The sequence below is a fragment of the Taeniopygia guttata genome, chromosome 4 (assembly GCF_048771995.1).
Source record: "Taeniopygia guttata chromosome 4, bTaeGut7.mat, whole genome shotgun sequence".
Classification (NCBI taxonomy): Eukaryota; Metazoa; Chordata; class Aves; order Passeriformes; family Estrildidae; genus Taeniopygia; species Taeniopygia guttata.
Window position 1 is genome coordinate 42,767,725 of NC_133028.1, and position 25,400 is coordinate 42,793,124.

The 25,400-nt window shown below is 39.8% G+C and overlaps 1 protein-coding gene across 2 annotated transcripts in view; it reads right to left on the minus strand.

Annotated features, from left to right (window-relative positions):
• Positions 1-279: 279 nt before the first annotated feature.
• Positions 280-25,400, minus strand: part of FHDC1 (FH2 domain containing 1) — a 36,695-nt gene continuing 11,574 nt past the window's right edge. The window contains exons 3-12 of one of the 2 annotated variants that reach the window (XM_030271510.4): positions 25,128-25,189; positions 24,518-24,620; positions 16,410-16,495; positions 16,228-16,328; positions 13,496-13,566; positions 13,271-13,378; positions 12,321-12,391; positions 9,841-9,958; positions 7,462-7,626; positions 280-4,331 (exon numbers count right to left, since the gene is read on the minus strand). In XM_030271510.4, coding sequence (XP_030127370.4) covers positions 2,286-4,331; positions 7,462-7,626; positions 9,841-9,958; positions 12,321-12,391; positions 13,271-13,378; positions 13,496-13,566; positions 16,228-16,328; positions 16,410-16,495; positions 24,518-24,620; positions 25,128-25,162 — 2,904 coding nt within the window. In that variant the 5' untranslated portion in view covers positions 25,163-25,189 and the 3' untranslated portion in view covers positions 280-2,285. Of the gene's footprint in view, positions 4,332-7,461; positions 7,627-9,840; positions 9,959-12,320; positions 12,392-13,270; positions 13,379-13,495; positions 13,567-16,227; positions 16,329-16,409; positions 16,496-24,517; positions 24,621-25,127; positions 25,190-25,400 lie in introns of those variants that run through there. The other variant, XM_072928461.1, reaches the window with a different exon arrangement.

Sequence of the window (25,400 nt, forward strand, 5' to 3'; positions counted from 1 at the left end):
ACATTTGTCTTGGCCACAACATAGTGTGTACACGAAGTGCTGCATTTACCATCTAATGCCTCCTATGTTATACCCAAACCTGTGCAGAAAGTCCCTGCCCAGAAATGTTCAGAAACTGCAGTTCAACTGCATGTCTCAATATAAGAACAAACCCAGGATTTCAAACACCACAATTTCTTCTGTAGAGTCCTTCCCACAGTCACACATCCAGACTCAGTTGCCTGAGATCTCCAGGACCAAAGCCAAGAGTGTAATAGAAAGGAGAAAGTACAAACCTCATACCCAGAAAATGGGAACTTTATTAAACTACTGAGTTACTCCGAAATGTATAAATGTTCCATTAAATACAGTCGGTTTTCTTTTACACAGATTTAGAAATTTATTTACATGTTCCAAAGACATTTAAATTATTTTTCAAGCTTGCTACCAATAAAATTTGTTGGTAGCAAATTTCTTTAAAAAAGAAAGGAAAACTGTCAATCATCTGCTCTTGCAGATGTGCATATATATCCACACAGATACAAATAAGAAGGGAGATGCTTTTGTATCTAACTCACAATGGAGGCAGTATCCAAAAAGCTTATCCAAAAAGCAAAATATTTGCCCTTGCAGAAAAATGGGCTCTATAAATTCTCTCTGTTGGACAGACTCAAACAAGAGGCCCTGTGCAATACTTTATGGTGTTTGGGTATGATGTCTGCATCAAGATTGGCTGGTATGTGGGAGGAGCCAAAGGCCTCTTCCAGATTCAAACCTCAAAGGTAGCTGTCCCTGATACCAGCCCGTGAGAAGCATGTGAGCTCATTCTCATTGAATTACACTCTCCCAGCACCAAGGGATAGAGCAGACAAACAGATCTAGCACTAGGATGTTGATGCCACTTGTCCGAAGAGATTTCCCTTTTGGTTTTTATTTTATTCTTAAATGGGGCTTCAGTCATAAGTGAATAAAAGGCAATTCTTTAAATAAAATGCTTAGGAGAACAGCACTTTCCCCACCTAAGTACATTCCTCTTGGGAAGATGCTCAGCATGCTGAATGAGTTTTCCCTCATTCTCTGTATCTTAGTCTGACAGAAGTTAAAATTTGTATCTGCAGGAAAAAAGGGATGTTTTTACTTCGCAAAAAGCTTATCAAATGCTAATTTAATTCCTTTAGAGTCTTTAAACATTAAAAACCACATTTGAAGCAACCAAAGAACTCTACAAAAACATTATCATGCGTAAGCTCTGTGTTTCATGCTAAATATTCTTGTTGACAAGGAGAAGGAGTGGAGGAGGAGGAGGAGGCAGGGAAACTAGTGGCTCAATCAGAGCCATTGCAACATTCAAGTAGTTTGGTAGTATACAAACCAGTGGAAACATGGAATGGTAAGAAAGTGCTCGGCACTACATTGCAGCCTTTAAGAGCTGAACTGCAAACATCCTGATATGTATCATAAATATATGGCACTTCTGTATGACCAAAAGCTGGCAAGTTTGCTTGTGATCAAAACAAGTCAGGAATAGTTGTCATGCCAATGGCCCATCCAACAGGCACAGCCTCCAGCTGTGCTATCCAATGCTGCACTAGCCATATCCACTTGTGCATGCAAGAAAATGCTGCCACATTCTTGGAGAACAAACCTCCTGCCCAGCAGAAAGCCTTCCCCAGACACACATACACATTCATAAAACATGCTATAAATTCTTCAGGGAGGTTAAAGACAGCCATAAACAGCAAACATCTTGTTTTACAATTTTTTGGGCAGCAGTTCCCAGTCTGTCCAATTGCCAGCAATGGACTTTGCAACAGGTAAAAAGAGCTCCCGAATCCAAGGAATTGAAAGCAATTGAAAGCACAATCACCTAAGTTCATTTCAGTACTGTTCCACAGGATTCATTTTGACATCAAATAAGAAGCCAACAAGCACAAAGGCTTGAGTCCTAGGAAGAATCTTATGTACACAAAAAACTGGCCTTAATCCACGTTTTCTGTCACAAAGTGTTTCATCTTGTAGTTAAAACTTCTTAAAACTTTTTGGCTTTTGGTAACTTTTTTTTATCACAAATGCAAAGATATGCTGTTCTGCTCACATTCCATCACAGTAGCTTTAAATACATTCAAATTCATAAAAAAGGATTTAGACCAGAATACAGCTACTTGCCCTTTTCCACCAGTGTGCCGGACTTCAATAAGCACATGATGCCATGTATTGGCAAGGTTAGTGTTTTAAGGAATTTCACTACACAGACATCCAGTGCTTGGACAAGTGTTCACATTCCAAGGTTAAAAAACCCCTCTCCCTTATTTCAATAACGGCTTCAGAATTTTACCAATTGTGGTTCTATTTGCATCCTTCAGTTTAAGAGATGCCTTTTCCACTGTTTCCTGTTCCTTTGGTGCAGGCTCTGCTTTCATGCTGACAGCTTCTCCCTGCAGGATGCTTCTTCCAACCACTCTTGCACTATTTGCTCTCTTTAAGGTTCTCACGCTGTTCTCCTTTGGATTTGGATCATCAGAGGTCACTGCTGGCTTCACTTTAGGCAGCCTCTGGGACACAGACCTTGTGATGGGTGGAGGTCTGGATGAGCTGGATAGATCCACTTTTGCACGCTTTGAAGAAGAGGCTACTGTATTCCTTGCAAAGTTTGGGACAGCAGGTGGTGCTTTGGGAATAGTGACTGTGGCAACCTTGGTGTCATCTGGAGGGGTCTGGGGTTTTACACTGGAGCGACACATCTTTGTTTCATCTGTCTTTGATTTGACATTACTCTTAATGGGTTTAGAGATTGGCTTCTTGAGAGCGACTCTGTCCCTCTCGAAATGAGCACTGCTTGAGGTGACAGTGCCCCTTCGTATCCTTGGCTCTTCTACTGACATGCTGTGCCTGTAGGGACTTCTTGGCAGTGTGTCTGTTGTGCCTCGGACAGAGCTGCGATGAGACAGACGATTTTCCACTGTACTGCTTTCACGAAGGGCTGGCTTGGCTTCCGGCTTTTTCACGCTGCTGGGCGCCCTGTTTGACCGAGAAATAGGCACCACTTTCCTCATACTTTCATTCTCAGAGGCATTCAAAGTTCTGACAGGTCTGGAAGGAGCTGTGTGGCTAGGGCGAGTGCCACTGGATTTTGTGGAGCTTAGAGATCGGTCTTTTAGAGAGTTTGTCTTTGGTCCTACTAGATCTTTATTTTTTATGGGTTTTTCTTTAGGAAGGATGTGCTTGCTATCAGCATCATCCTTATCATTGGCAGAAGTGTGAAGAGACAGGCCCTTGTCAGAGGTGGAATTCAGGTTTGAGAAGGATGATCTAGCCTTGTGTTGAGCATCATTGCCAGAAGAGCATGCTTTGCCAGCCTCAATTCTTATCTCGCTGCCTGCTGATTTAAAATCATTTCCCTCTTCAGAGTCCAATGTCAAAGAACAATCAGTCGTGGTATCTGACATGTAGCACACTGGTCCATCTTCCCTACTTCCTGAAACACTTGTATCCATAGACATAGGGCTGCTGCTGCTGGCCTCTAAAGCTTCATTCTTGCAACGCACTGCCTTGGTTTGATGGTCACGGGCCTCTCTGGAACTCCTGCAAGCTGGAGGCAGCTCATCATCGGCAGTGCTCAGAGAATGGAAGCTTAGATCATCCAGAGTCTCCAGGTCTGTCCCACCAGCATCCTCTAAATATTTTAAAGGTGCATCTTCTGCATGCTTTGCTCCTTGAATATCAAACTTACGTAACCCTTTAACAAGTTCACGCTCCTCAATTGCAAGTGCCAGAGCATTTACATCTGTGGACTCCCCACAGGACACGTTGGAAGTGTGCAAGCTGTAGTCAGTGCTCCTCTGTGAGTAATGGGCACCAGGACTGGCTGAGACTCTGAGGTGACTGGGCTGACCTGGAGGCACCTGCACGGGGCCACCACTTTTCACTTCCATTTTCGACTGTTGGTGTAAGTGCAAGGTATTTAAGTTGAGATCTCTTGTTTCTTTGGATTCCGTCCAGGCTACATTAGGTTTTGTTTGTCGGGTGTTTGCACGGGGAAGGCTGTTAAATTTGTTTGGATCCTCGTCTTTGGAGATTTCAAGGAAACTCTGCAACTCCCTGTCTGCAGTCATCCCCAAAGAAAGTCGAGAGCGTCTGGAATTTGTGTTTCTGTACAAAAGGCTTTGAGGCCTCTGCTGCAAGAAGGGAAGAAATTCTCCAAGTCCGTTTTTAGCCAACATCTCTACATCATTTTCACTGCTGCTCCGCCCAAAGCTCCCAAGCTCTCCAGCTGCCCAGGATCGACGCTTCTCCTCCAGCTCCTTTCGCCTTTGCAGACTTTGAAGCTCCTGGATCTCTCGTTCCGTATTCTCCTGAAGGAGGAAAATCACAAATACATGTCTCAGAGGACAGTGTCCTATGCATAAGAACAAAACACACTCCCTCCTCTCTGCCTTTATTTCTTCCCACTGAAGTCAGTGCCTACTGCTATTACCCACTCCCAACCTCCAATACATACACATGCATGAAATCACTGTGGCAACCACAGCCTGCAACCATTAACCCTACAGAGAGCAGCTCCCTGCATAACTAATGGGACCACACATCCATCTGGCCAGCAAACACAAAAAAAACCGCACTGGACCTTGCAAAGACCAACAAATTGACCCATCAAACCCAAGCAGAGGTCACATCTTAGTATTACAGAATATGCTGAGTTGGAAGGGATCTACAGGAATCACTGAATTCCAACCCCTGGCCCTGGACAGGACCATCCCCAAGAGTCACACTGTGTGCTTGAGAGCATTGTCCAAACACTTGAATTCTGTCAGGCTTGGCACCATGACCTCTTCCCTGGGTAGCCTATTCCAGTGCCCAACCACTCCTTGGTCAAGCCAGAGAGTTCCAGATGTAAGATGGAGAGCATCAAGTCCTCACTAAGTTTAAAGGCGGCAATCTTACCAGGTGAGTAAATCTCTATCTAATCTTTACATCCACATTTTAAGACAAACTTGTCTGACCAGCACACAGCCAACGCAGTTTTTCCAACCTACCTTATTACAACTGCAATTGCTCCTCAGAAAGTCCAATTTCTACGCAGTGATACTTTCCTCTATTACAGACTGAAAATTTTGTGAAAAGGCATTGCTTAATTGCATATGAAAGCAAATAGAAAAGTTAACACAATGCCTCATGATACTATGACATCAACTGACACCACTCAAGGACCATCAATCGATGTCTAACTTCAATTTTGGATTATGCAATCACTGTTGGTTTCAAAAACTGGCAGCTGTAGTACAGAGATTGCCCAGGGTAGGATGGAGATTTTGGCAGCTAAACTGAGAGATTTTGGTCGAGGAAGCCATAGAAGAGGTAGTTTGAATTTGAAAGACAAGACAGTAAACACTTTTTTACTGAAATAATTAGCAGTGATTTACTGTGAATATCAGCATTTTAACTGTTACCTCTAGGCTTCAGATTTAATCTAACTGCACCTTTAGTTGAACTTTCTGGGTTGCTTTCTGAAATGAAGAACTTGGCTTGCTGCAGCCAGTACAGCTGTAGCAAAAGAAAGAAGGAAGAGGCTATTCTTGACAAAGGAATTACGTGATTTTCCAGCATGTTGTTAAATCTGGTCTAATCAATGACACACTTTTTTTAAAAAAAATCACACCTTTATTTGTCTAAACCTCTGTGTAGTTTAATCTTCCCATTGTTGTGACAACTGAAGAGCTGCACCACTAGGAAAAATCACCTGAAAGCTTTCAGTAAACAAAACCCTAATGCTTTGAGATGAATGGATTAATCTACACCTCTTAAAGTGGATTTGAGACTACACTGGGCTCTGAAAGATAGGATGCATTAGAGACCTAAGAAACCTGAACATCTAAGAAAGAAAAAGAAAAAACTTGCATTTCAGGAAAAATGTTTGGCAGGAAGTTTTCTTTCACAGGTATGGAATTACAGAATGAATTCTTGCCAAATGCTAAAGCTCAACTTTAAATATACCACCGTCAAGAGAAATGGTTAAAAGTAGCTGCAGATACTAATACCATAGTCCATATTAGAAAAAGAATATTTTAACCTCACACAGAACATGTTTTAGGAGATTTTATTCAGATGAAAAACCTATTTTAAGCACATAGTTAGACATGCCAAAAAATTGCAAAAGATGTTTAAGCATCTGAAATATGTGCACATGGCCATGGTGGTACAAGCCATCTTTTTAGAGTGTTGGATGTGCTGTCTACACACTACATTCTTTTGTCAGAACTGCCATTTTTATTCAAAATTGTTCTGGTAATGGTCAGTCCACAGTTAGCAAGCAAATCTTTTCAAAATTTGCAAGCAAGAGGCTAATTTGTCATTTTTTAGAGTGTAGCTGCTTACTACAAAGAGGGGACCTCAAAAGTCATAGCTATCCAACAGCCACTTGTAATAAGTGACTATGAATGAAATCCTCAATCCCCAATATTTGAACATATATGGATGAAGTCAGCTCTTGCTAAATTGACTGAAATAGCTACCACCATTTGGTTTTATACGTTTGTGCAATGTCCACCCTCCTGTAACTACATGTTGTCATGGGTGATAAAGGTTAGGCAAACTAATGTTACAACAGGAATGTCAGCTGAACATCCTGTCAGCTTGCTCCGAATCAAGACTGTTCTTTCTGAACCAAAGCCTTTATCCAAAGTGCTGCCAAATGCAGATTGCAAAAGGGCACTGATCAAACTAATTCATGCTATTTATAAAGACCTAAGAAATATCTGTAACAATAGACAGACTTTGCTGCACCAAAACTGTAACCAATGCCAATACTGCTCCTCCATCTTGGCACATTTCCTGAATTATTTAGGACCAATTCAGGGTACTTGGCGGCAAATGAATGCTCATTTATTGGGGATAAGGTATCTTGCTGACATAGGCCTGTTTCACTTAAGTTTTCACCCACAAAAATCCTTTGAAAGGACAAAGTAGAATACACAGCCCTTACTTTACTTGGTGAAATGCCTCTAGCCATGCAGAGGAAGGCAGTGGAGAGCCCAAGCTAGTGTGGATTCAGGCAGGTACATCCACAGAATGGTGTGCCACACCTCAAGGCCTTCCCAATGATCCAACACCACCAGGTCAACACCTGAGCAGCGAGCCATAGTCAAGAAGGCTGTGCAATCTGTCTCACAGCTCAGTTTAGCAGTCACCAGCCTCCTCCAAAACAGAAGGGAGGTGCCCACTTAGAAGCAGGCCAAAGAGCAACCCTGATTTATCATCCCAGTGGTCTCACCTGCCTGAAACAGAAGATGCAGAGCAGCAGGTTGCTCACAATGGCCATTTCCTACCTGACTTCTGTCAAGGAGTGCTTACAGGAGTGCAGTTTTCTGTAGCCATTTGAGCAAATAGATCAAATAGTACAAATGCCCCTTAAGCAGAAAAACCAACTTAATTCACGTGAGCCAATATCCATTTCAAAAGTGTGAGAATCTCATTCAGCACTCTTACCTTAACAGATGTGTTGAATCTTATGCAGAAGTCCCTAAATATCTGGAAACATTCATCCAACTTCATAGTTTCTTTGTCTTCACAGAAAAAGTCAATGAGAGCATTTCCCTCCTTTTGCAGTTCTTGTTTCTGGTCTTCAAGCTTCTGTAGACGCTTTACAGCAAACTGCAGCAAAAACCATACGCACGTGAACCAGACAGAAAACTTAAAGTCACAACAGGTCATGTATGTATTAGGAACTTTTGAAATACATGTTCCAGCCTAGAAGTTGTTACAGAACCCAGGAAATTAAAATTTTGAAGAAGATCTCATACTAACAAAAGGACACATGCCATTTCAGCAAACTGAGTAAAGAAGGTCAGGAAAAATGGATCAATCAAAATGTACATTCTAGTGACTAGAATGGAAACCAGGAAAAAGCTCAAAAGCTCTTGAACAAACTTACTGCTTTAATTTTTAGATGAGTTAAATCAAAGACTGTACTAGAACACTGACAGACCTCTTGGGAGCTCCTCATTCTTTATTTTCCCATTTTCCCTTCAGCCTCCAACTAAGCATAAAGGATTAATTCCTCTTCCCCACTTTTCCAACAACATACATAAACTGATTCATGGATATACACAACAAAATCAATTCCTTCATAAGGTGACCCTAGACTACAATAAAAAAGGTTTTCATACTTGAAAGGTAAGGAACCACTGAAAACACATACATTTTAAGACATACAGAAAGTGTTCCCCTAAAGTGAATTGTAAGTATAGAGCAATACAGACAGGATGGGAGTAGTTTAGTGGAAGAAGATTCAAGGGGAAGAGACTAAGGCTGTGATTAGACTTTGAGCAGCAGAACTACTTAAAACACTTTGATCAGTTGCCTTGTCTCCTCTATCTCCATCACCAGCTATCCACTTCCATTCTGGCACAAACCCACATCTGACACCACCTGTAGCTCAAAGTAACCTGAGAAGAAAAATTAATTTTTCAGACAAATATCTTCTCTAACTCATAGTCACCTAAATATTTTTCATAATGTAGCACTGGGCTGGGAAAACGCAGGTGGAGGCACTGGTGACCACTTCATCAAAACCTGCTTTCAGGAATTACTTGGAAAATTATACCACTAGGATAGGAACAAATATGACTTGCAAGTCTTAAGAAAAACAAAAGAAAAAAGAGGGGAAAAAAGCCCACATAAAACCTGAAGATAAACTGGACAACTGATAAAAGCATACATCAAAAAATAGTTCCTCCCACATATTTCAGGAATTTACTCACAAGGGTGAAATAATCAAAGCTGACTTTTAGATCAGCTTGGTTATCACCTGTAATTTCGAAACAAAATCCGGAAGTGTTTATGCAAGGTATGCATTTGTAAAATTATTTTTTCTCCAACATTTCTTTTGGAATGTGGCCTAAACAAGGTTGTAGTGTTACATAAAACCACCTATTAAAATTTTTAAAATCCCAAACATGTTAAAACGTAACATTAAAGAGTCTGGGTGCAATGGATAAAAGCCAACAATTCAGAGTGAATGAGGACAGGTATTTCAATCTTAACCTGCTCCTTTCTTCATCAGCTTTTCATCTCCTGAAAAACGACAGGGACTATTAACTACATTTGCAAGTTGAAAATCAGGGCGGGTTAAGTTTCAGATCAACACCTGCCTTCTTACTTTTAATAATTACCTGTAGTGTGAACCAGAAAAAATAGTTTAATTGAAGCATAATATGTATTTCTTGAGGCATCACCACATACTCAGAAAATACCAAGAACTCTGCAAGGTAAGTGCTATATACATCCAGGTCTGTAAAGTCACTGCAGTATTTAATAAAATAAAAAAAAAAGGAGAACCCACATGGACATAATGGCATGGCTCTGAATAAGAGACTCTGTGTTAAAGATAAATTAGTAGAGAAAGGAGTCCCTTAACCGTCCAGCTTCTAGCAACATCTCTTCGGTCACCCAGCAATCAAGACTCATATGCACTGCACACCCTCAGTTAAAACTGATGTGCTCCAGAATAACATAACACGCAGACATTATACTTTGGGCAGCTGCAAAGTACAAAACCAGAGGCCACTACAAACTGTCTTATATTTTAACTACTGATCTTCATCAGTAACTTAGTATGCACTAAACACGCTTGCCTAACAAGCCTTGGGCAATGTACACTCAATATCCCTCCCTGTAAAAACACAGCCCTTCCAACAATCTTACTTGACAAACAGCATGAGGCTGGAACACCTTTGTACAACTGACAGGCTGGGCATATTAAAACAGTGCTTCTGTTTATTGACAGGTCCACACAAATTACATTCAGCTGAGGAATGCTGCTGTATTCAGGCAACAGTAACACATTAACACAGATATCCTACAAACCTGGAGAAAGTCTTCCATCTGGTGAGAGAGTTTTGGGTCTCGTCGGATGCTGTCTTTAACATATCTTGTCTTGGCAGACAGCGAGTGGAGCTCTGCTTCTACACTATCAATGGATAACCTAAAAATAGCATATACAGAGAACCTTTATAAAAAGAGAAGGAGTTGCCCACAGGTTAGCCACAACATGCTGCAAAAGTGGATGCTTTACATGAGGTGCAAACAGGCTATCAAACAAAACCTGCCTGTTCAGGAAATCTTTCCAGAGTAGACACTGAAAATTAGGAGAGAGATAAGCACATTTCTTCATATTTGCAACCTGAAAAGATTCCCATGGGGTGTGGTTTCATGATTAACTCCAGCCAGTCCTACCCACCTAACCTTAGAAAGGTTACTGCTGCCCTGCCTCAGTCCAGGTGTTCCTTTTCTCTCCTAGTGCCTGTCCCAGCACTCATTTTCGAGATGGCCAGCCATATTTGTGTACTGAAAATTAACCTAGGAGAAGGAAAAAGCCAATTTGTTCCAGATGGATCCTTTGCTTGGTCCAACTGACTACATGACTGTTTGAGTGCAGGAGCTACCACAAAAAGGGGGCCACAAGAGACCGTCAGCCAGGACTACGGATTTTGGCAGTAGCATCTGGCATCATTAAATTGCACATTACACATTGCACATTACACTCTTCTTCTTACACTCTTCTTCCAAGCAGTCACAGCAATGCAACCCACACAGCCTCAACCCTACAGTTACAGTATTTCACCCTTCTACTAAACACCAGCAGTGAAACTGCGGCTGTGAAAAGGGAACTCAGAAAATGAAGATCACGGGAAAGACCTCTCATCTGGTGTAATCTAAGCGTTCTCCTGGGAGACCCACATTCCATACAACACGAGTTCCCACCTAAATCTCCCAGTCACTTTGAGGGTAAATGCTTCTAAACCTATGGCATTTCCTTCACAACAGAACTAAACTTTGCCTAGGAATTGAAGCAGTATAGTTAGCCAAGTGATAAGAACTAACAACTGTACACATGCTCCTCCTAAGGTTGTTTCACCAGCAACATGACTTTCAAACACTAAAGCTGAAGAACTTGTGGCAGCCTGATTGAAATGCACATGGCAGCAGATGGTGACACACACGTAAGGTTGTCAGTACACACACAGATTAATATAATGTGTGCTGATTTTTCTCTACATAATTCATCTGCATAGTTTAGTTCCCTGTTTTGGGAAAACATGGTGTTTTTGCAGCTAAGAAAGGCAATAGAAAGTACAGACTACATTTTTCTGACTGTGGAGGAGGAAGAGGATGGCCTAAAAGTAAAGAAGGCAAGACAATAAAAAATAAAGAACATAATGGTAGTTGTTTTAACATGCTCTAACTGGGTGGATTTATGAGCAACTTGTACATGACAATTCTCTCTAAAGACCTTCCTCATGCCCAGTGATGAGGTACGTATTTAATTTTGTTTCATTTTCATGTACAGAGTGCACTCCCTGAATAGACTTCAGCATGAGTTACAACAGAAGATTTTCAGTGTTAACAAATGTGATCAAAGAACAAAGTAGTTAGAAAATAAATATCACCAAATTTGGGACTCTGCCTGTTTCTCTCCTGTTTGCCAGGGGGCTTGGATACTGAGGAAAGTTATATTCCCCAGCAGGCCACATGGCAAACTGCCAAAAAGGTGTGTGGGTTGGATGGCAGAGAGCCACACAGGTGGTCCCTCAAAAATTTTCTGATTAACTCCATGGCCACTCCTTTCCTCAGAAGATTTCAGTATTTGCAGACATTACTTAACCCTCCATCAGATCTAAGAAACTGGATCCATTTTGCAGCTGGGAAAAGAATGTAAATAGATTGCCCTAAGCTCAAGAGTAAGGAAGTAGCAAAACTGGGAACAGAACTTCAGCACTGCTAGCTTCCAGGTTTCCGATTTAGATCACCCTGTCTCACAAAAGTAAGCACACTTACTGAGGTACGAATCAGGTTCAGTTTAAAATTATGCAGCTTCAGACTAAGCTGAAAAAATGCAGAGGTATAAATCCTTTAGATTTTCCAACCAAGATAGCAAATGAAACCTCTAAAAACATCTCAGTGAAGCCAGGGCCAGCACCTGCCCCCGGTACCAGATTTGGAAAGGTATTTTAGCCTGCTCAGAAACTGATGGAAATTGTTTTAAGGAAAAAGAGTACCATGCTTTTAGTTCAATCCCTTGAAAGTAATGAACAAGCACATGTATTTGACAGAGACAGAATTACCAAAAACCTATGGAGATCATGTAATAAAAAAACCTCATACCTGAAGGCACATTGCAGGCATACTTCTGCTAGTAAATGGAAATTAAGACCTCAAAGCTACAGTAAACATTTGTAAAGATCTGGTTTTATGCCAAGACTTTCCTGAATAAGCCTCACTGCTTCACAAATGGGAAAATTCCAGTTTCACTCTAACCATAACTTTTCAGTTTTCTTTTAACTCACCTGGCGGCATCATGAACACTCCTAATTTTTTCTGAAAAGTTGAGAAGAGCAGCATCTTTCTTTTGGGCTTCCTGAAACAAACAGAACAAAACCAAAACACACACAATCCATTAACATTCCACCACCATGCCAAAATCCCTAAGTCTGGCAGTTGTAAAGCTTCTGGGAGGGCACTTAAAGGTTTCTCTCCTGCACTGTTTTTCTTCCCATTCAATCCTAACACAACTGAGTGGAGGACATCCCTTAAAGAAAGGCAGGGATCAGAACTGCAGATTTTAAACAACAGCTTCCATTTTGCAGTGTAAAATAATAGCTGCTTCTGCCAGTGAACACAAACCAGATGTATTAATAAGGAATGTCAGGGAAAGAACAATTTACTGATGCCATTGTTTGAGCAGATACGATGCTTCCTGCACAAACACCAATTTATACCCTATTAAATCTCTTAAGCCGGTTTGTACACAGATAACAAAAGTCAAACAGATGCATTTAAACTCTCTCCCTTTTAAAATCAAAAAATTTGAAAGGAAAGAAGACTAGCTTGAAAATGTCTGCAGCAGCTTTAAAAAACACCTATCAGTCATCAAAGGAGGAAAAAGAAGCTATCAAGAAGGCTGCTCAAAAGATTCAATGGGAAGACTGAGAGAATTGTTATCAAAATAAGCCACTTCCACAATGTAAGAATAAGAGAAAATCTACAGTGAAGAAGTTTGATGAAGGCAAGTTTCTACATGATATAAAAACTTAAGCTTTACATGAGGTTCCGGACAGGATGACCAGGTAAAGGTAATTTTTGGTAAACTTTGTGGCAGGAGAAGAAAGGTGAAGATTAGATCAAAGCTGTGAGACAGTTGCTTTTTTTGGAAGCACATGGCCCCTTTTATTGTGTATCAATTAATGGACCTATATTTGTAGAAGTTGTTTATACCAGTAAAATAGATTTTCTATACCAGAGCAACAAAATGCAGCAGAGTCATGCCAGGTTTGTTTGCTTTCGTGTCTGCCAGCTTGAGCAGTGACGACAGTTTAAATCCAACAGCATTGCCAGCATAACCTCCCTAAAAAGAAACAATTTGCAAAAGAGCAAATGAGAAGCTGAGGCATGACATCAGAACGCTGCAGTACTAACAAGGAAGTAGGGCCCACCAGGCATCTCCCTTTGGGATGTCACTTACCGCATTCATAATGTTCCCAGCCTGAAGGACCAAGTGCAATATGGAATGCAGCTCCTCACAAGTCATTAACTCTGTAAGGAACAAGAAAAGTGATAACAATTGTTTGTTTAGAAATATGGTCGGTTACCAAGCTCCTCTTCATCTTCAGCTTTTTTTTTTTTTTTTTTATACTTGACAAGAAACTACAATAAACTGAAGAGGTCGTGGGAAAGATAATTGTACTGTATAATTCCAATTCACAAGCACAACTGACAAACCTCAAGTGTATGTTCAGACCTTAACTTAGCAAGTGTAGTAGTGTAGTATTTCCAAGGCAACCTCCAGCAGCTAAGAAAGTATTTGGGGCCTCATCCTACAATGTGTGAAGTGTCTCATGCAAGTGGTTAAGTATCCTCACCACCTACTAATTATTCCAGTGTGAGGAAAGTGTTCTGCACCCTGCAAGATCCATTTGCCATCTGCCAGGATTGGATTTTTTAACAACTACTCCTTTTTTAGAAGACTTGTCCATCAGGCCCGAAAAGATAACAGGCAATGTTTAAATTTTCTTTGCTTGTCCAACTCCCACTATGAATCATCATTTTATTTTTGTATGATCATCAACTCATAGCAGCATTTGTTTTACTTGTCATATCAAAGATGATTTAGCAGAAAGCTATATTCAGTGTGACAAAGAGTCACATGGAATAAAACAGCCTTTTAAAGTTTTCCAATCACACAAGCCTGGTTTGTATGTATGTTCATTTCTTTGCAAAATGCACAGTACTGTTCTATCTGAATTCATACACCTTTTCACCCAGCCACATACAAGCAAAAAACAACATATGTGCAAAAAACAGTATATGTGCACCAGAGGGATTGCCTTAGAAATAAGATGTGGAAATTCAAAACTGTAAAGAGTTAATAAATGTGGCACAGCAAACCAAGCAACTCCAAATTTGTAATTACCCATACAGCAAGAAAAGCACTATGAGCTGGTTGTAATGTGAGGTACTATATGTTATCCTAATGAAGAAAATAGAAGGTGGAATCCTTTTGATTGTAGTGTAAATACTTTTAAAAACTATCTCGGTTCCAAGTCCATGTTCTATAATTTATCCTGCATTCAGCTGCTCAACACAATACAGTAATGAATCATTTTGGAAACCCATAGCCCTTACACATTTGTATTTCAATACTGGCAACCTAAAAGCATAGAAATAATTAAATAACCTTTGATCTAACAAGCTAGGTCCAAGGTGAGGAAGCAAGGAAGAAGAGAGAGGAGAGAATAAATAAGAGAATAGCAACTTTCACAAGGCCAAGAGGAGAAGGCAACTTCTAAAGACTGCATATATAGTGAGAGCCCGCTCGGCGTCACTGTGACATACATCCATTGCAGGCTAGGTGGCTGTTTAGACCATCCTAACCCTTAGTGATTATCAGCATTAAAATGGAAGTAAATATTCTCTCTGTTTAATTACAGGCAAGAAACTAGGAGACAGCATTAGAAAAGGAGACATAATTCCTAAACAACTTCAGGCTATCAACAAACCCTGAAGTGAAAAGACCAAATGGAGAAGAGCACATGACAAAGTGGACTGAACACAGGGAAAGGCCAGTCAGTGATTTGCATGACTGGCCTGATGCAGGAGCTGGAGACCAAAGTGTCTCCTCTCTGGAGGGAATTAATTCACCAGTTTACATGTCTTGGGTGAAGGACATGAAGGACATTAAGGTGTGGCTACTTTTATACATCGCATATTCCCTCACATATGTCTGTTGCTCAAAACCCAAAGAACAATGATGTAAAAGAGATCCTAATAAAAGGCCAAACTCAGACCTAATCCTAGGTACTGCACACTTTCCCGAGTCAACGAGAAATCAGTCCCCACTGGTGGGAAAATGCTTTTTTTCCCTTTGCTTTCACTTGAAAGGACTACTCTAATCACCAGTGCTCATAACTGAATATTTTAATTAGTGCACCATTTTATACCACTAGAAACAGTCTAAGCAGTGATCTAGTAGCCTGTCAAAAAATTTCCAACATGACATAGGAACTTCATATTGAGGAACAGGACAAAGAGGCACTCAAGATACTGTAAAGGGTCAGCATTAATGTTCAACTGGAACCACAAAATCTACTACTTTTCTCTGCAGAGTAGAAGACACCACATTACCAAACAAATAGCCATCTGCAGCAGTTCAAAACTTGAGAAATGTAAAGAGCAGAAGAGGTATGTAGAGAAATATAGAGAACAAAACCAGAAAACATAGGAATAGCAACAGCATTCTCTATAGTAAAGACTTTAATCTATCAATACTGCCACCTCAAAAGGAAGTGGCCTATAGAGAAATTTAGAAAATGGTCATTTTTCCTATGGATCGCTGAAAGAATAAGCAGAGAGGTGTAACAACCATATTCCATCAGAGGCAGAGCAGTGCAGGAATGAGCAAACTGTACTCAAAAGATGACAATTTGGACATAGACACTTCTGCTTCTGTCAGTTTAAGATATATTACTTCTAGGTTTTGAACATGAATTTGCTGCTAGTGTACTCAAAGTCTTCAGATTTTTTGATTTTGGAAGCAAAGATCCACCAGGCACACCCTGATGGCATTTGTCAGAGGGGAGTTAGCCTCCTTTTAATAGCTAAGGTACCTGAAATTCAAGCTCTGGTCTTCGTAATGCAGACTAATTAACATGCTAACAAAAACAAGAGTATTAGGCATGTCCCAACATATTTAATTACCTTTTGTTGCCTGTCTTATAATTTTCATGTCATCCTGTAGAGAAGCACAGGAGGGTGAAAACTGCCTCTCCAACACCATGGCTTCAATCCTAAGAGCATAGCTGGAGTACACAAACAGGTTTAGAACTGACAGCCAAAAAAGAACACTTATCATAAACAGAAGAAACCAACTATCTCCTTACTTTGGCACCTGGATTAATAAGTACATGAAGGAATCAGCTTGAGACAGTTTTGATATATCTCCATCAAAGGCTTTTAATTTCTTTACCTAGAAAAGAGAAAAAAACACTAGCAAAGAATTTCATGAAAGATCAAGATTAACCTGACTTCAGAAGGCAACACCTTAAAAAAGAGTAAATTTAAAAGAAGGCATTGGAAAGTCCTTTGTGACTGAATGGTTTCACTGTCCCAAGATTCTGTAATTTGCACACACCCCAACCACAAAAAAAAAAATTTTAAATAGCATCACTCTTCTCCCAAAAAACTAGTGACACAGTCCAGCAGCAGAAACCACGATGCCACAATTCTGATTGATGATTTTGATTTCTGATCAATGATTGCTTTCATCACTATGTTTAGGATGATGCTGATCTGAAAAATGACCCTCAACTCCTCAAGAACTGTGATGTACACTTGGGCAGAGTATAACTATATTCAGAATATCCAGCATAGGACTGCCTAGATCTTATTGGCACAATACAACTAAACTATAAGTTACAGGGTTTTTTTCAAGATACTTGCTTCAACCATTTCCCCTAAAATGCTCTCAAGGGGTAAACTTCATGATCTTGAGTTTGTATTTTTTTCACTAAGATGAAATATTTTAAAGATAAGTGCAATCTTGCATTTTAAGTAATTTGTTGTCAGTACTCTCAGTAATCTGAGGACACCATTTACATGCAAAAAAATACCACTGCATTAATTTTGTCGATCTTCCTTCCCAGCTCCACCAAAATCCATATATTTGCATGATCTGGAAGCCACTGATCCACCCACATACTCACTATTTGTTTATATAGAAGAACTGAAAAATACATGCACATATGTTTAAGCTTAACTGGAATTTCTTCCACATCTTCCAACAGAGCAACTGTGTCCAAAAGCAGAGCTCACTCACAGCTACAGTATTGCTTTAATCGACCAACAAGTTCTCACCCAGCAGTTATATGCTTCCACTGACTAACACACCAGCCCATCATCCTTCCTTTGTATAACATCACACTTAAAGCCCATTCACAACCACATTTACACAGAGGATCTTCAGTTTTAGAAAGCATATAAAGCTATTGGAGAGAAGGACACTACATTAGGGCCTCAGTAGTTACTCCACTGCCATGATTTAGCAGCATATCCACAGGTTTTGTTAAAGAATCAGCCTATAAATTAATCTCTTCAGTTACTTTTCTGCTTTGACAGTAAAAAAGTAGCTGATCTGTAATGGAAGACAAATATGCTATGCTAAATCAGGGTTCTGAACTAACAGAAGAAAAGGATTCTTTGAACAGCTTTTTTTCTGCTTTATTCCCATTTTTTTTCCATACCAGAAAAAATAGAAACATTGAGAACACATGAAGAAAGAGAAAAATACAAGTTAAACACAGAATGGAAAATAATTTCTTTTCAAACTGAAAACCACATCAACAAATTACCAGGGAAAAAAACTAACAAAACATAATGACCAAGAAAGAGACCTCTAATCAGAGAGCAATTTTTATTCAGGCTATCTAGCTTCATTTCCTAACTCGCCCCCTCCTCCCCACCATTTAACTCAAGACACTCAGACTACAGCTCCCCTTCTAAAGATAAACAGCATAGCCATTTTTTTAGGCCTGAGAAAACTCCTAATTTACTGAGTAATTCAAGAAGCCTGCCAACAAAAAAACAGGAAAGACCAGACTTGACATTCCTGATAATTCTAAGGTGTTAAACGAGCAAGAAACAAACCCAAAATAAACACTTTTTCTACATCATTAAGTGGGGAGTGAGAGATAGTATACTATCTCAGTCTTTAAAGGTGTTCTTTAAACTAGCTTCCCAAAACTAGTGGACTGCAACCTAAAAAACAAATCTGCAAATTCTCCTCATTTTGGTATCTCACAAATATCAGAGTTTGCCTGAAAAGGATACAGGCATTCAGATATGGGAGAGAGGGAGGAAAGACAGAAAAGCAGCCCACCAAAAAAACCCACGCCACCTCACCAAAATCAGATAATGTAAGCCCCAGCTTAATTATAGGACGATGCAATTTGAAAACTTAAATGCACAAAAACTGAACAGGAGATCCTGAGACGCTCACAGGACTTATTCATGATACCAGTACTATATTTAAATATACTTTCAACAGTAAGTAGAAATCAATGTTTTCTATGTGGAATTTTAGTTTCATATGCACTGGATGAAATCCTCTTTCTTCTATCCTACTAGGAAAAACGCCTGGAGTCGTATGAGTGAGTACTAAACCCCAGAATTAATTCAGAGGAGGAACATTCCTAAACATGCACAACAGAAGACATTGACAAGGCTGCCTTCTGATGGGTAGGATGGGGTGTGAATGTCACCATGCAAAAAGCTTTGGGCAATAGTCAGCCCAGAAGAAAGTCTCTGTAATCAGACTTGCAACAAAGGTGTGCTCACCACCCAGTTCCACTTTTCCCAGCCTACATCAACCACCTTAACCCCCACTGCCTTCTCCTCAGATATCCCAAACTTCCTTTGTAAGAAGCATCAAGGCAGCTCACCCAAGAAGCCCAAAACCCAAGGATGGTGGAGAACAGTGACCCATTCCACAAGCAGACAAAACAGGAACACGACAGAGTTATAAGGTCCTTTTTACCCTGGAATTCAGCAAACACACCATGGTTCTCCACACATGTCTAAAGTTTTTCATATAGAAGACTAAATAATCTGTTAATTTGGCCTTAAACAGTAAAGAGTCTGGGAAATAGCTAAGGTAAAGATAGGACAGCAATTATTCTCTGTTCCCTTTTTATTAATAATTTCATAATTCAAAAATAATTCTCACCCTGAAGGAAAAAAAAAAGTTATTTGACTTTATAAACACTACCAATAAACTAGAAAAACAACTTCTGAACCCCAAAGCTAAAAAATTACTAGAACACATTTTGGATATCTGTCATTACACAGTTCAAGGGAGACTAGTCAAAATCCCATGGGACTGCCTCTACTCTCTGCTTCCATGTTGTCCAAGTATTCTGGAAGAAAACTGAGATTCTCTGATGGCTGCCAGAAGTGGGGGTCAAATTCAAATACCAACTGCAGCCAGGAGCGGCAAAGAAACTGTGGGGATTGACAACAATGTTCACTATTAATCATGTTAACAGATGTAGTAGATGGGTTCAGAATACAAGAGAGCTAAAAATGTAGCTTATTATAAAATCATAATGAATAACCCTAGCAGTTCTGGCCTTGGCCTCCTTTCTTGAAGGACAACAAAACTTTTCCACAAGAGTAGGCAGCCACGTACTGAGATATGGCAGTTTAATGTGTATATGCAAGAGAGCATAATTACATTGTATGCTTAGTTCTGTATTACTCAAATTGGGTGCTGAGCTACTAATTTAATTTTTCATTATATTTGTAGATGGAATATGCATTCGCACTGTCCATGCATGCCCATGCACACTCAATCTGATTTTAGATACACAAGGTTCTCACATATATAATTTGCTTAATTTTAAGAACAGTTATGAAACATAGAAAGCCTGATCTTTGATTTTCTTTGTGAACAATTGCAGTAGAGATGCCCACTGCAAGTATGCCATTATACCTGGGAGACAAGAAAGCTACTGTATTCAAGTTCTTGGCAATTTTTAAGCTACCAGCAGCACTTCTAGTGAGATTTTATTTTATGGCGTAAAACAGGTATCTTGCAGGATCTTGTAGCTATCCAGGATCTTTAAAGAAGATGAATAAACATTTTCTTGTGCAGTGAGACATGACGGGGCATAAATCAGGGCAGTGGCAAACCACTACCAGCAAATGATAAAAATAAAGGGAGAAAGACCTGCAGGTAAACATAAAGAGCAAAAAAGGAAAAGGAGACTAAATGGTCAACCCTATAAAGCACTGGCTGAGGAAAGGAGAGGGCATTTAACTACAGACATGGTTTGAAAAGGGTAGAGCTGAGAGAAACAGTTCCAATAAAGCAGGTGACGGATGACCAGGGCATGAAATCAGACTGCACAAGCAAAGGACAGGCTTGAGACATAATAATGGAAGTTAAGACATTGTGTTGATAACCTGGGAGTGCATGTGTGTGGGTGAGCTGATTACCAGTGTGATATGCTCTCTTCTGCATGTATTTAAAGTACAAATTCTGGCTATTCTAGCTCATTAAACACTGGACTCTCTTAACTTTTGCCAGTCTGGGCTTGTTGAAGAGCACAATAATATGCACATAAAAGCAGCTAAAAGCTTCTTCTCTGCTCTAGTCAGGATGTCAGTAAATAAAAGCTGTCAGCCATTTCAACAGGGTATCATTGAGAAACAACTAGGAATCTTTTCAGAAGTGATATAGCAGAGAAGACCACTGCTTCAGTCAAGGTTCTCTGTAAAAAAAACCAAACTGAAAAAAAGGATGAAGCAGAGGATATTCCAAATAGGTGTTTCTTTCCCCTTATAAAACTGCTAATATGGTACAAACAGCAGGGCTTCTAAGAAGGCTTAAACAGAATCAGTGATCTTATCTTAGTTGTTAATGTATTGAGAATTTTCATAAATTTGCTTGGCCTTTTTTCTAACCACTGTATAGTGGCCAGGCCACACACCCACAAACAGCCCTGAACAAAACATTGAGTAGAGCCTTGCAGCAAGCTTCATCATGGCCAGCTTCGAGTATTTGTCCAGTTTTTCAAATTAAACATTTGAAAATACCCAAACATTTTAAGATGTAGGAAAGACTTCACAACAGTGCCAATATTTCAATAATAGTCTTATTCAGTTTGAGAAAAACATTCAGGAAGGAGCCTGAATTTGCCATTTACATGCAAAAATCTCCATAACTTTGATAGCTGTTGGGATTTTTCATAGAAAACAGCTAGAAAATCATTAGTACTGCCACCCATTTCTGCATGCAAATAGAGTTGCCACATTGCAACAGTGTAAATAGAATAATTTTAAAGATAACAGATGTTAAATGTATTTGTTGGCCCAAGGAACTAGCCTCCATTGTCAAAAAGCTGGAATACCATCAGGTGCTTGAGATACTATGAACTGAAACGATCTAAAATATGTCACAAAAGTCAAACAAGAAACATGGAGCACATTCAGGTAATGTGACTGGATATGACAACACTTCTAGATAAGATACAATTGGAGCACAAAACTGGTGCTTATTCACACCAGGTAAACTGTAAACTTAAACTTCTTGGTAAAAAAGAAGAAACAAAATAGTCCAGAGTTGCCCTTTCTACAGCTATGACAAGGAAAGGCACTCTCCTCCCTCCTTTCACTTTTACAGCCTAAGGATTTATGGCAAAATAAAAAAGAAAAAGCAGAAGACATCTCAAAGCACAGTTGCCGGGTTCAGAGCCTATAGAAGGCACTTGGCCCTCATTCCAGCTTGCTAGAAACCTGTGCATGCAGGCAAATGGGTCTGCAAATACCTGAGCTGCTGGGAAGAGCTACAAAGAGGAACTGCAGAAGCCCACCCATGGCTGCACCAAGACAGTGTGCCCTGGTAACTGAATAGCTGCTAACCTTTCAGGACCTGAGTGCTCGCATCTCTGCTCAGAGCAATTCTCAACTCTTACAACAACAAAGCAGGTCTTTAGGAGAACAGGAAGTATTGAAAGGGCAATCCCAGGGAATCCTTGCTGAGGATGGGTGCAACACTGTGCAAGGACAGGCCAATGTTTTGACAGCTTGCCAAAGCCATCTCATGTGATATGACTAAGAATAAATTAGGGAGTATTAAACAGAAGAGGGAATAGCAGAAAAAGTAACACCACTACACTGAGTATCTCTAGTGGTTCTGGATTATTTGTATGTGGGGCTGTAAGCTTCTGATGCCTTTCCCTTAGCAAATGGTGAATCGCTATTCTGGGAGACAGATTCAGTCTAGAAGGCAGACAATAAACTAAGAAAAAGTAAGGGGATATAGCAGAAGAACAATGAACATACATTTAGAGAAAAAATGGTGGAAAAGATTAAAAAGAGCTGTGAGGCTCCTAAAAAGAACAAATTTTTGACTGTCTACACTAAAATTTTGGAAGCCACTGTAGTAAATTAGTTACTGGACCCACTTATTCTTTGCCCACACCAAGCATGATGACATGAAGGCATGGAAACATTTTTCCACACCAGCACAAGCATCAGGCCCTTACATTCAGGATTTTCTATCTGTCTTGCCTGCCACTACCCACCCAGTTCTCAAGGGAAAAAATCAAAAAAAAGTTCAACAATTATGAGAAGAATAACAAAGAGAAAGGGAGTCTTTCCTGTTAATTAAATACATACAAACACATGCACAGGGGAAAGCAGGCTCTTTCCAGCCTTCCCTTGGGAATAGCAACAAATCTCATGTCTGATGCCCCTTAATTTCTAATACTCTCCTGTATCACAGAATATCTTCTATTAATTTCTCACATGATTCCTTAAAAGCACTTGTTAAATTCTCTGGCCCCACTATCTTGAGGGACAGGCCTGTTGCCAAATCTGCTGTCAAATAAATAAACATACTTTTTCACTCTTAGCAGTATCTATTGGATAGCTAATGCATCTAGTTGAGCATTCCAGACAAAACTGATAAAATTCAACAACTTACATTACAATTCTAGCTAAATGACAGCATTTATATCACATAGACTACACTAGCTAAAAGATTTTCTACTTTCATAAAGTAACAACCAGATATAAGCCAGAAAGAGGAAAAGAAGAAAAGGTACTTTTCTTCTAATCTAATTTTCTGACTATATGCAAAGTTAACTAGGAGTCACTCTCTTTCACGTTAGCACTCCACTGTTCTCCTCTGTCTGACTTTCAGAGGAAAGAGATAAATTCTGTTTATATAATGGAATATGTACTAAAATGCAAACAAAGAGGGAAGAGGGAATGGTTTTGAGGTCTCACAACTACTGTCATTTTTTTTTTTTTGATTGATTACATTGTAACTTGTTGATATCCTCCCAACTCTAAGAGATATATTAATCAAGTATACTAATGTAAGACAATTTTTACAGGATTCTCTGCAAAGGCAGCTCAATTTAGGGTCATAAATTTGACAGCAAAAGACTGTAACATGTTCTACTGATGACTGGATCTGAGATTTGCTGCTGCACAGAGGAAGCAAAGTGCTTTGACAGTATGACCTTGAAGTGGTAAAGCATGTGAGTTGAGGTTGATCTGCATGTGGACCTTAACTTAGCAATTTCCCAAATTTCAGCCACTCACTTTGATGTGAAGCACCCAAGCAATTCTAATGCTAATTTTGTCAGGTTTGTGGTTTACATTTCTCTCAAGTGCATACAAATGGGTCAGTGCCAACAGTGAGCAGGCAAGGAACTGTACATCATTAAGCAGGGCTCCCAGGTCAGTTGATGAAGCTTCCCCTCTTTAATCATGTGCATAGACTTGAAGTCTGGGACTAGGAGGGGAGAAGGCTGTGCTTGGATGTTGGTCATATGATGATGACAGGAACACTGAGAAGGTACTGCTGATAATTCTGTGCTTTCTAACACGTCTCCTTTGAGCACTAAGCCACGTTACCAAATTCCATGGGTGCTGAACATTGGAGCTGCCTTTCTGCCTATTGAAACCCAATGACCAGGCCCAGGAACAAGCCTAGATGAACCAAGCAACCAAGCAGGCAGTGAGCCAGAAGGCAAAAAAGGCAGTGGCACAGGGCTACCAATATTCAGCTCACAGGTACTGCAATGGGAAGGCAGGAAGCAGGTGCCAAAGAAGTGAAATTTGTTTGCTTAGAATATACTTCAATTCTGAATTTTCTAACTCCCTAAAGCAGTTATCTGCACACAGGAAGGCTCCAGGTCCTGCTGTTTATGGGACAAAAGGGACATAATAAAATCAAAAGATGTCTTATCAATTTCTTAAAAGCAGGTGAAATTACTTGATGTGAAGGGAATGACTATACTGCGACCTCAATACCACAAGTCAAACGAAGAGAAAACATCTGCACTCAGTGGTTCCCTGTTCCCTCTTGCCTAGCCTCAGGAATTGAGGCATTGAGATTCCTCTTTTACAGAGCTTCATGCTGGAATCCTAGTCAGTAGAACTCTACAAAAAATAAGTTCCATGTAAAACCATTATTTACCTCCTCTGCTTCTGGTAATAATTTAAGAAATTCACGTAGCAGTTCAGGATCATAGGGCTGACTTCTTCCATGATAAATATCTTCAATGATGGATTCGGCAGACCTTGAAAAAACAATTGAGCACATATATTTTCAACACTTGCAGGGCGAACAGTTACACAAATTGAAAAAACCATGCCTGGGCTGCTCAACAGAGTTATAAAGAGGTTGTGGATGCATCAGTGTCCACAGCAGCAGTGCTCTGACACCATTTTCAGTGACACCTTTACCAAGGGGCAATGTTATCAGTGAATACAGACTGCAATGAAACAGCTCGCTCTTGAAAATGTTGCTCCCCTTGCCCCTTTCTAGTTGTTTATAGAGGAAAGGCAGCTAACAGGCAGTGTTACATGAGGCAACAGGGCTTCCCTGAACCATGCCTGAAAACTCACCTCAACTGGTTAACATCAGCAAACTCTGTCTGATGCCAAGTCATAAATGTACTCAAAACTAAATATATTAGAAAACAAAATATGTCAAATTACTTTTGAGAAAACTGCACAAAACTGCAAACTCCACAATGAAAAGAGCACAATGTATATATTTTATGAGAACTAGAAAGAATTCTTACTTTTTGAATTGTTTGAGAAATATCCCAATGTTCATACTTCATTTTGCATCCAAAATGGAAACCTGAGAGAGAAAGCAAGAGAGCTTAATCTAACAATACTTAAGAAAATAGCATATAATGCAGATATCATTTCTTGAATTGCTACAGATAACTGTTTGCACCAAATCCCAGGCCAAATAAATATAGAATCACTTCTTATCAACCAAGCTTATATACTACAAAACTAGTTTTTACCAGGGAAATATATAGCACACTCACATCACCTTTCTCCAA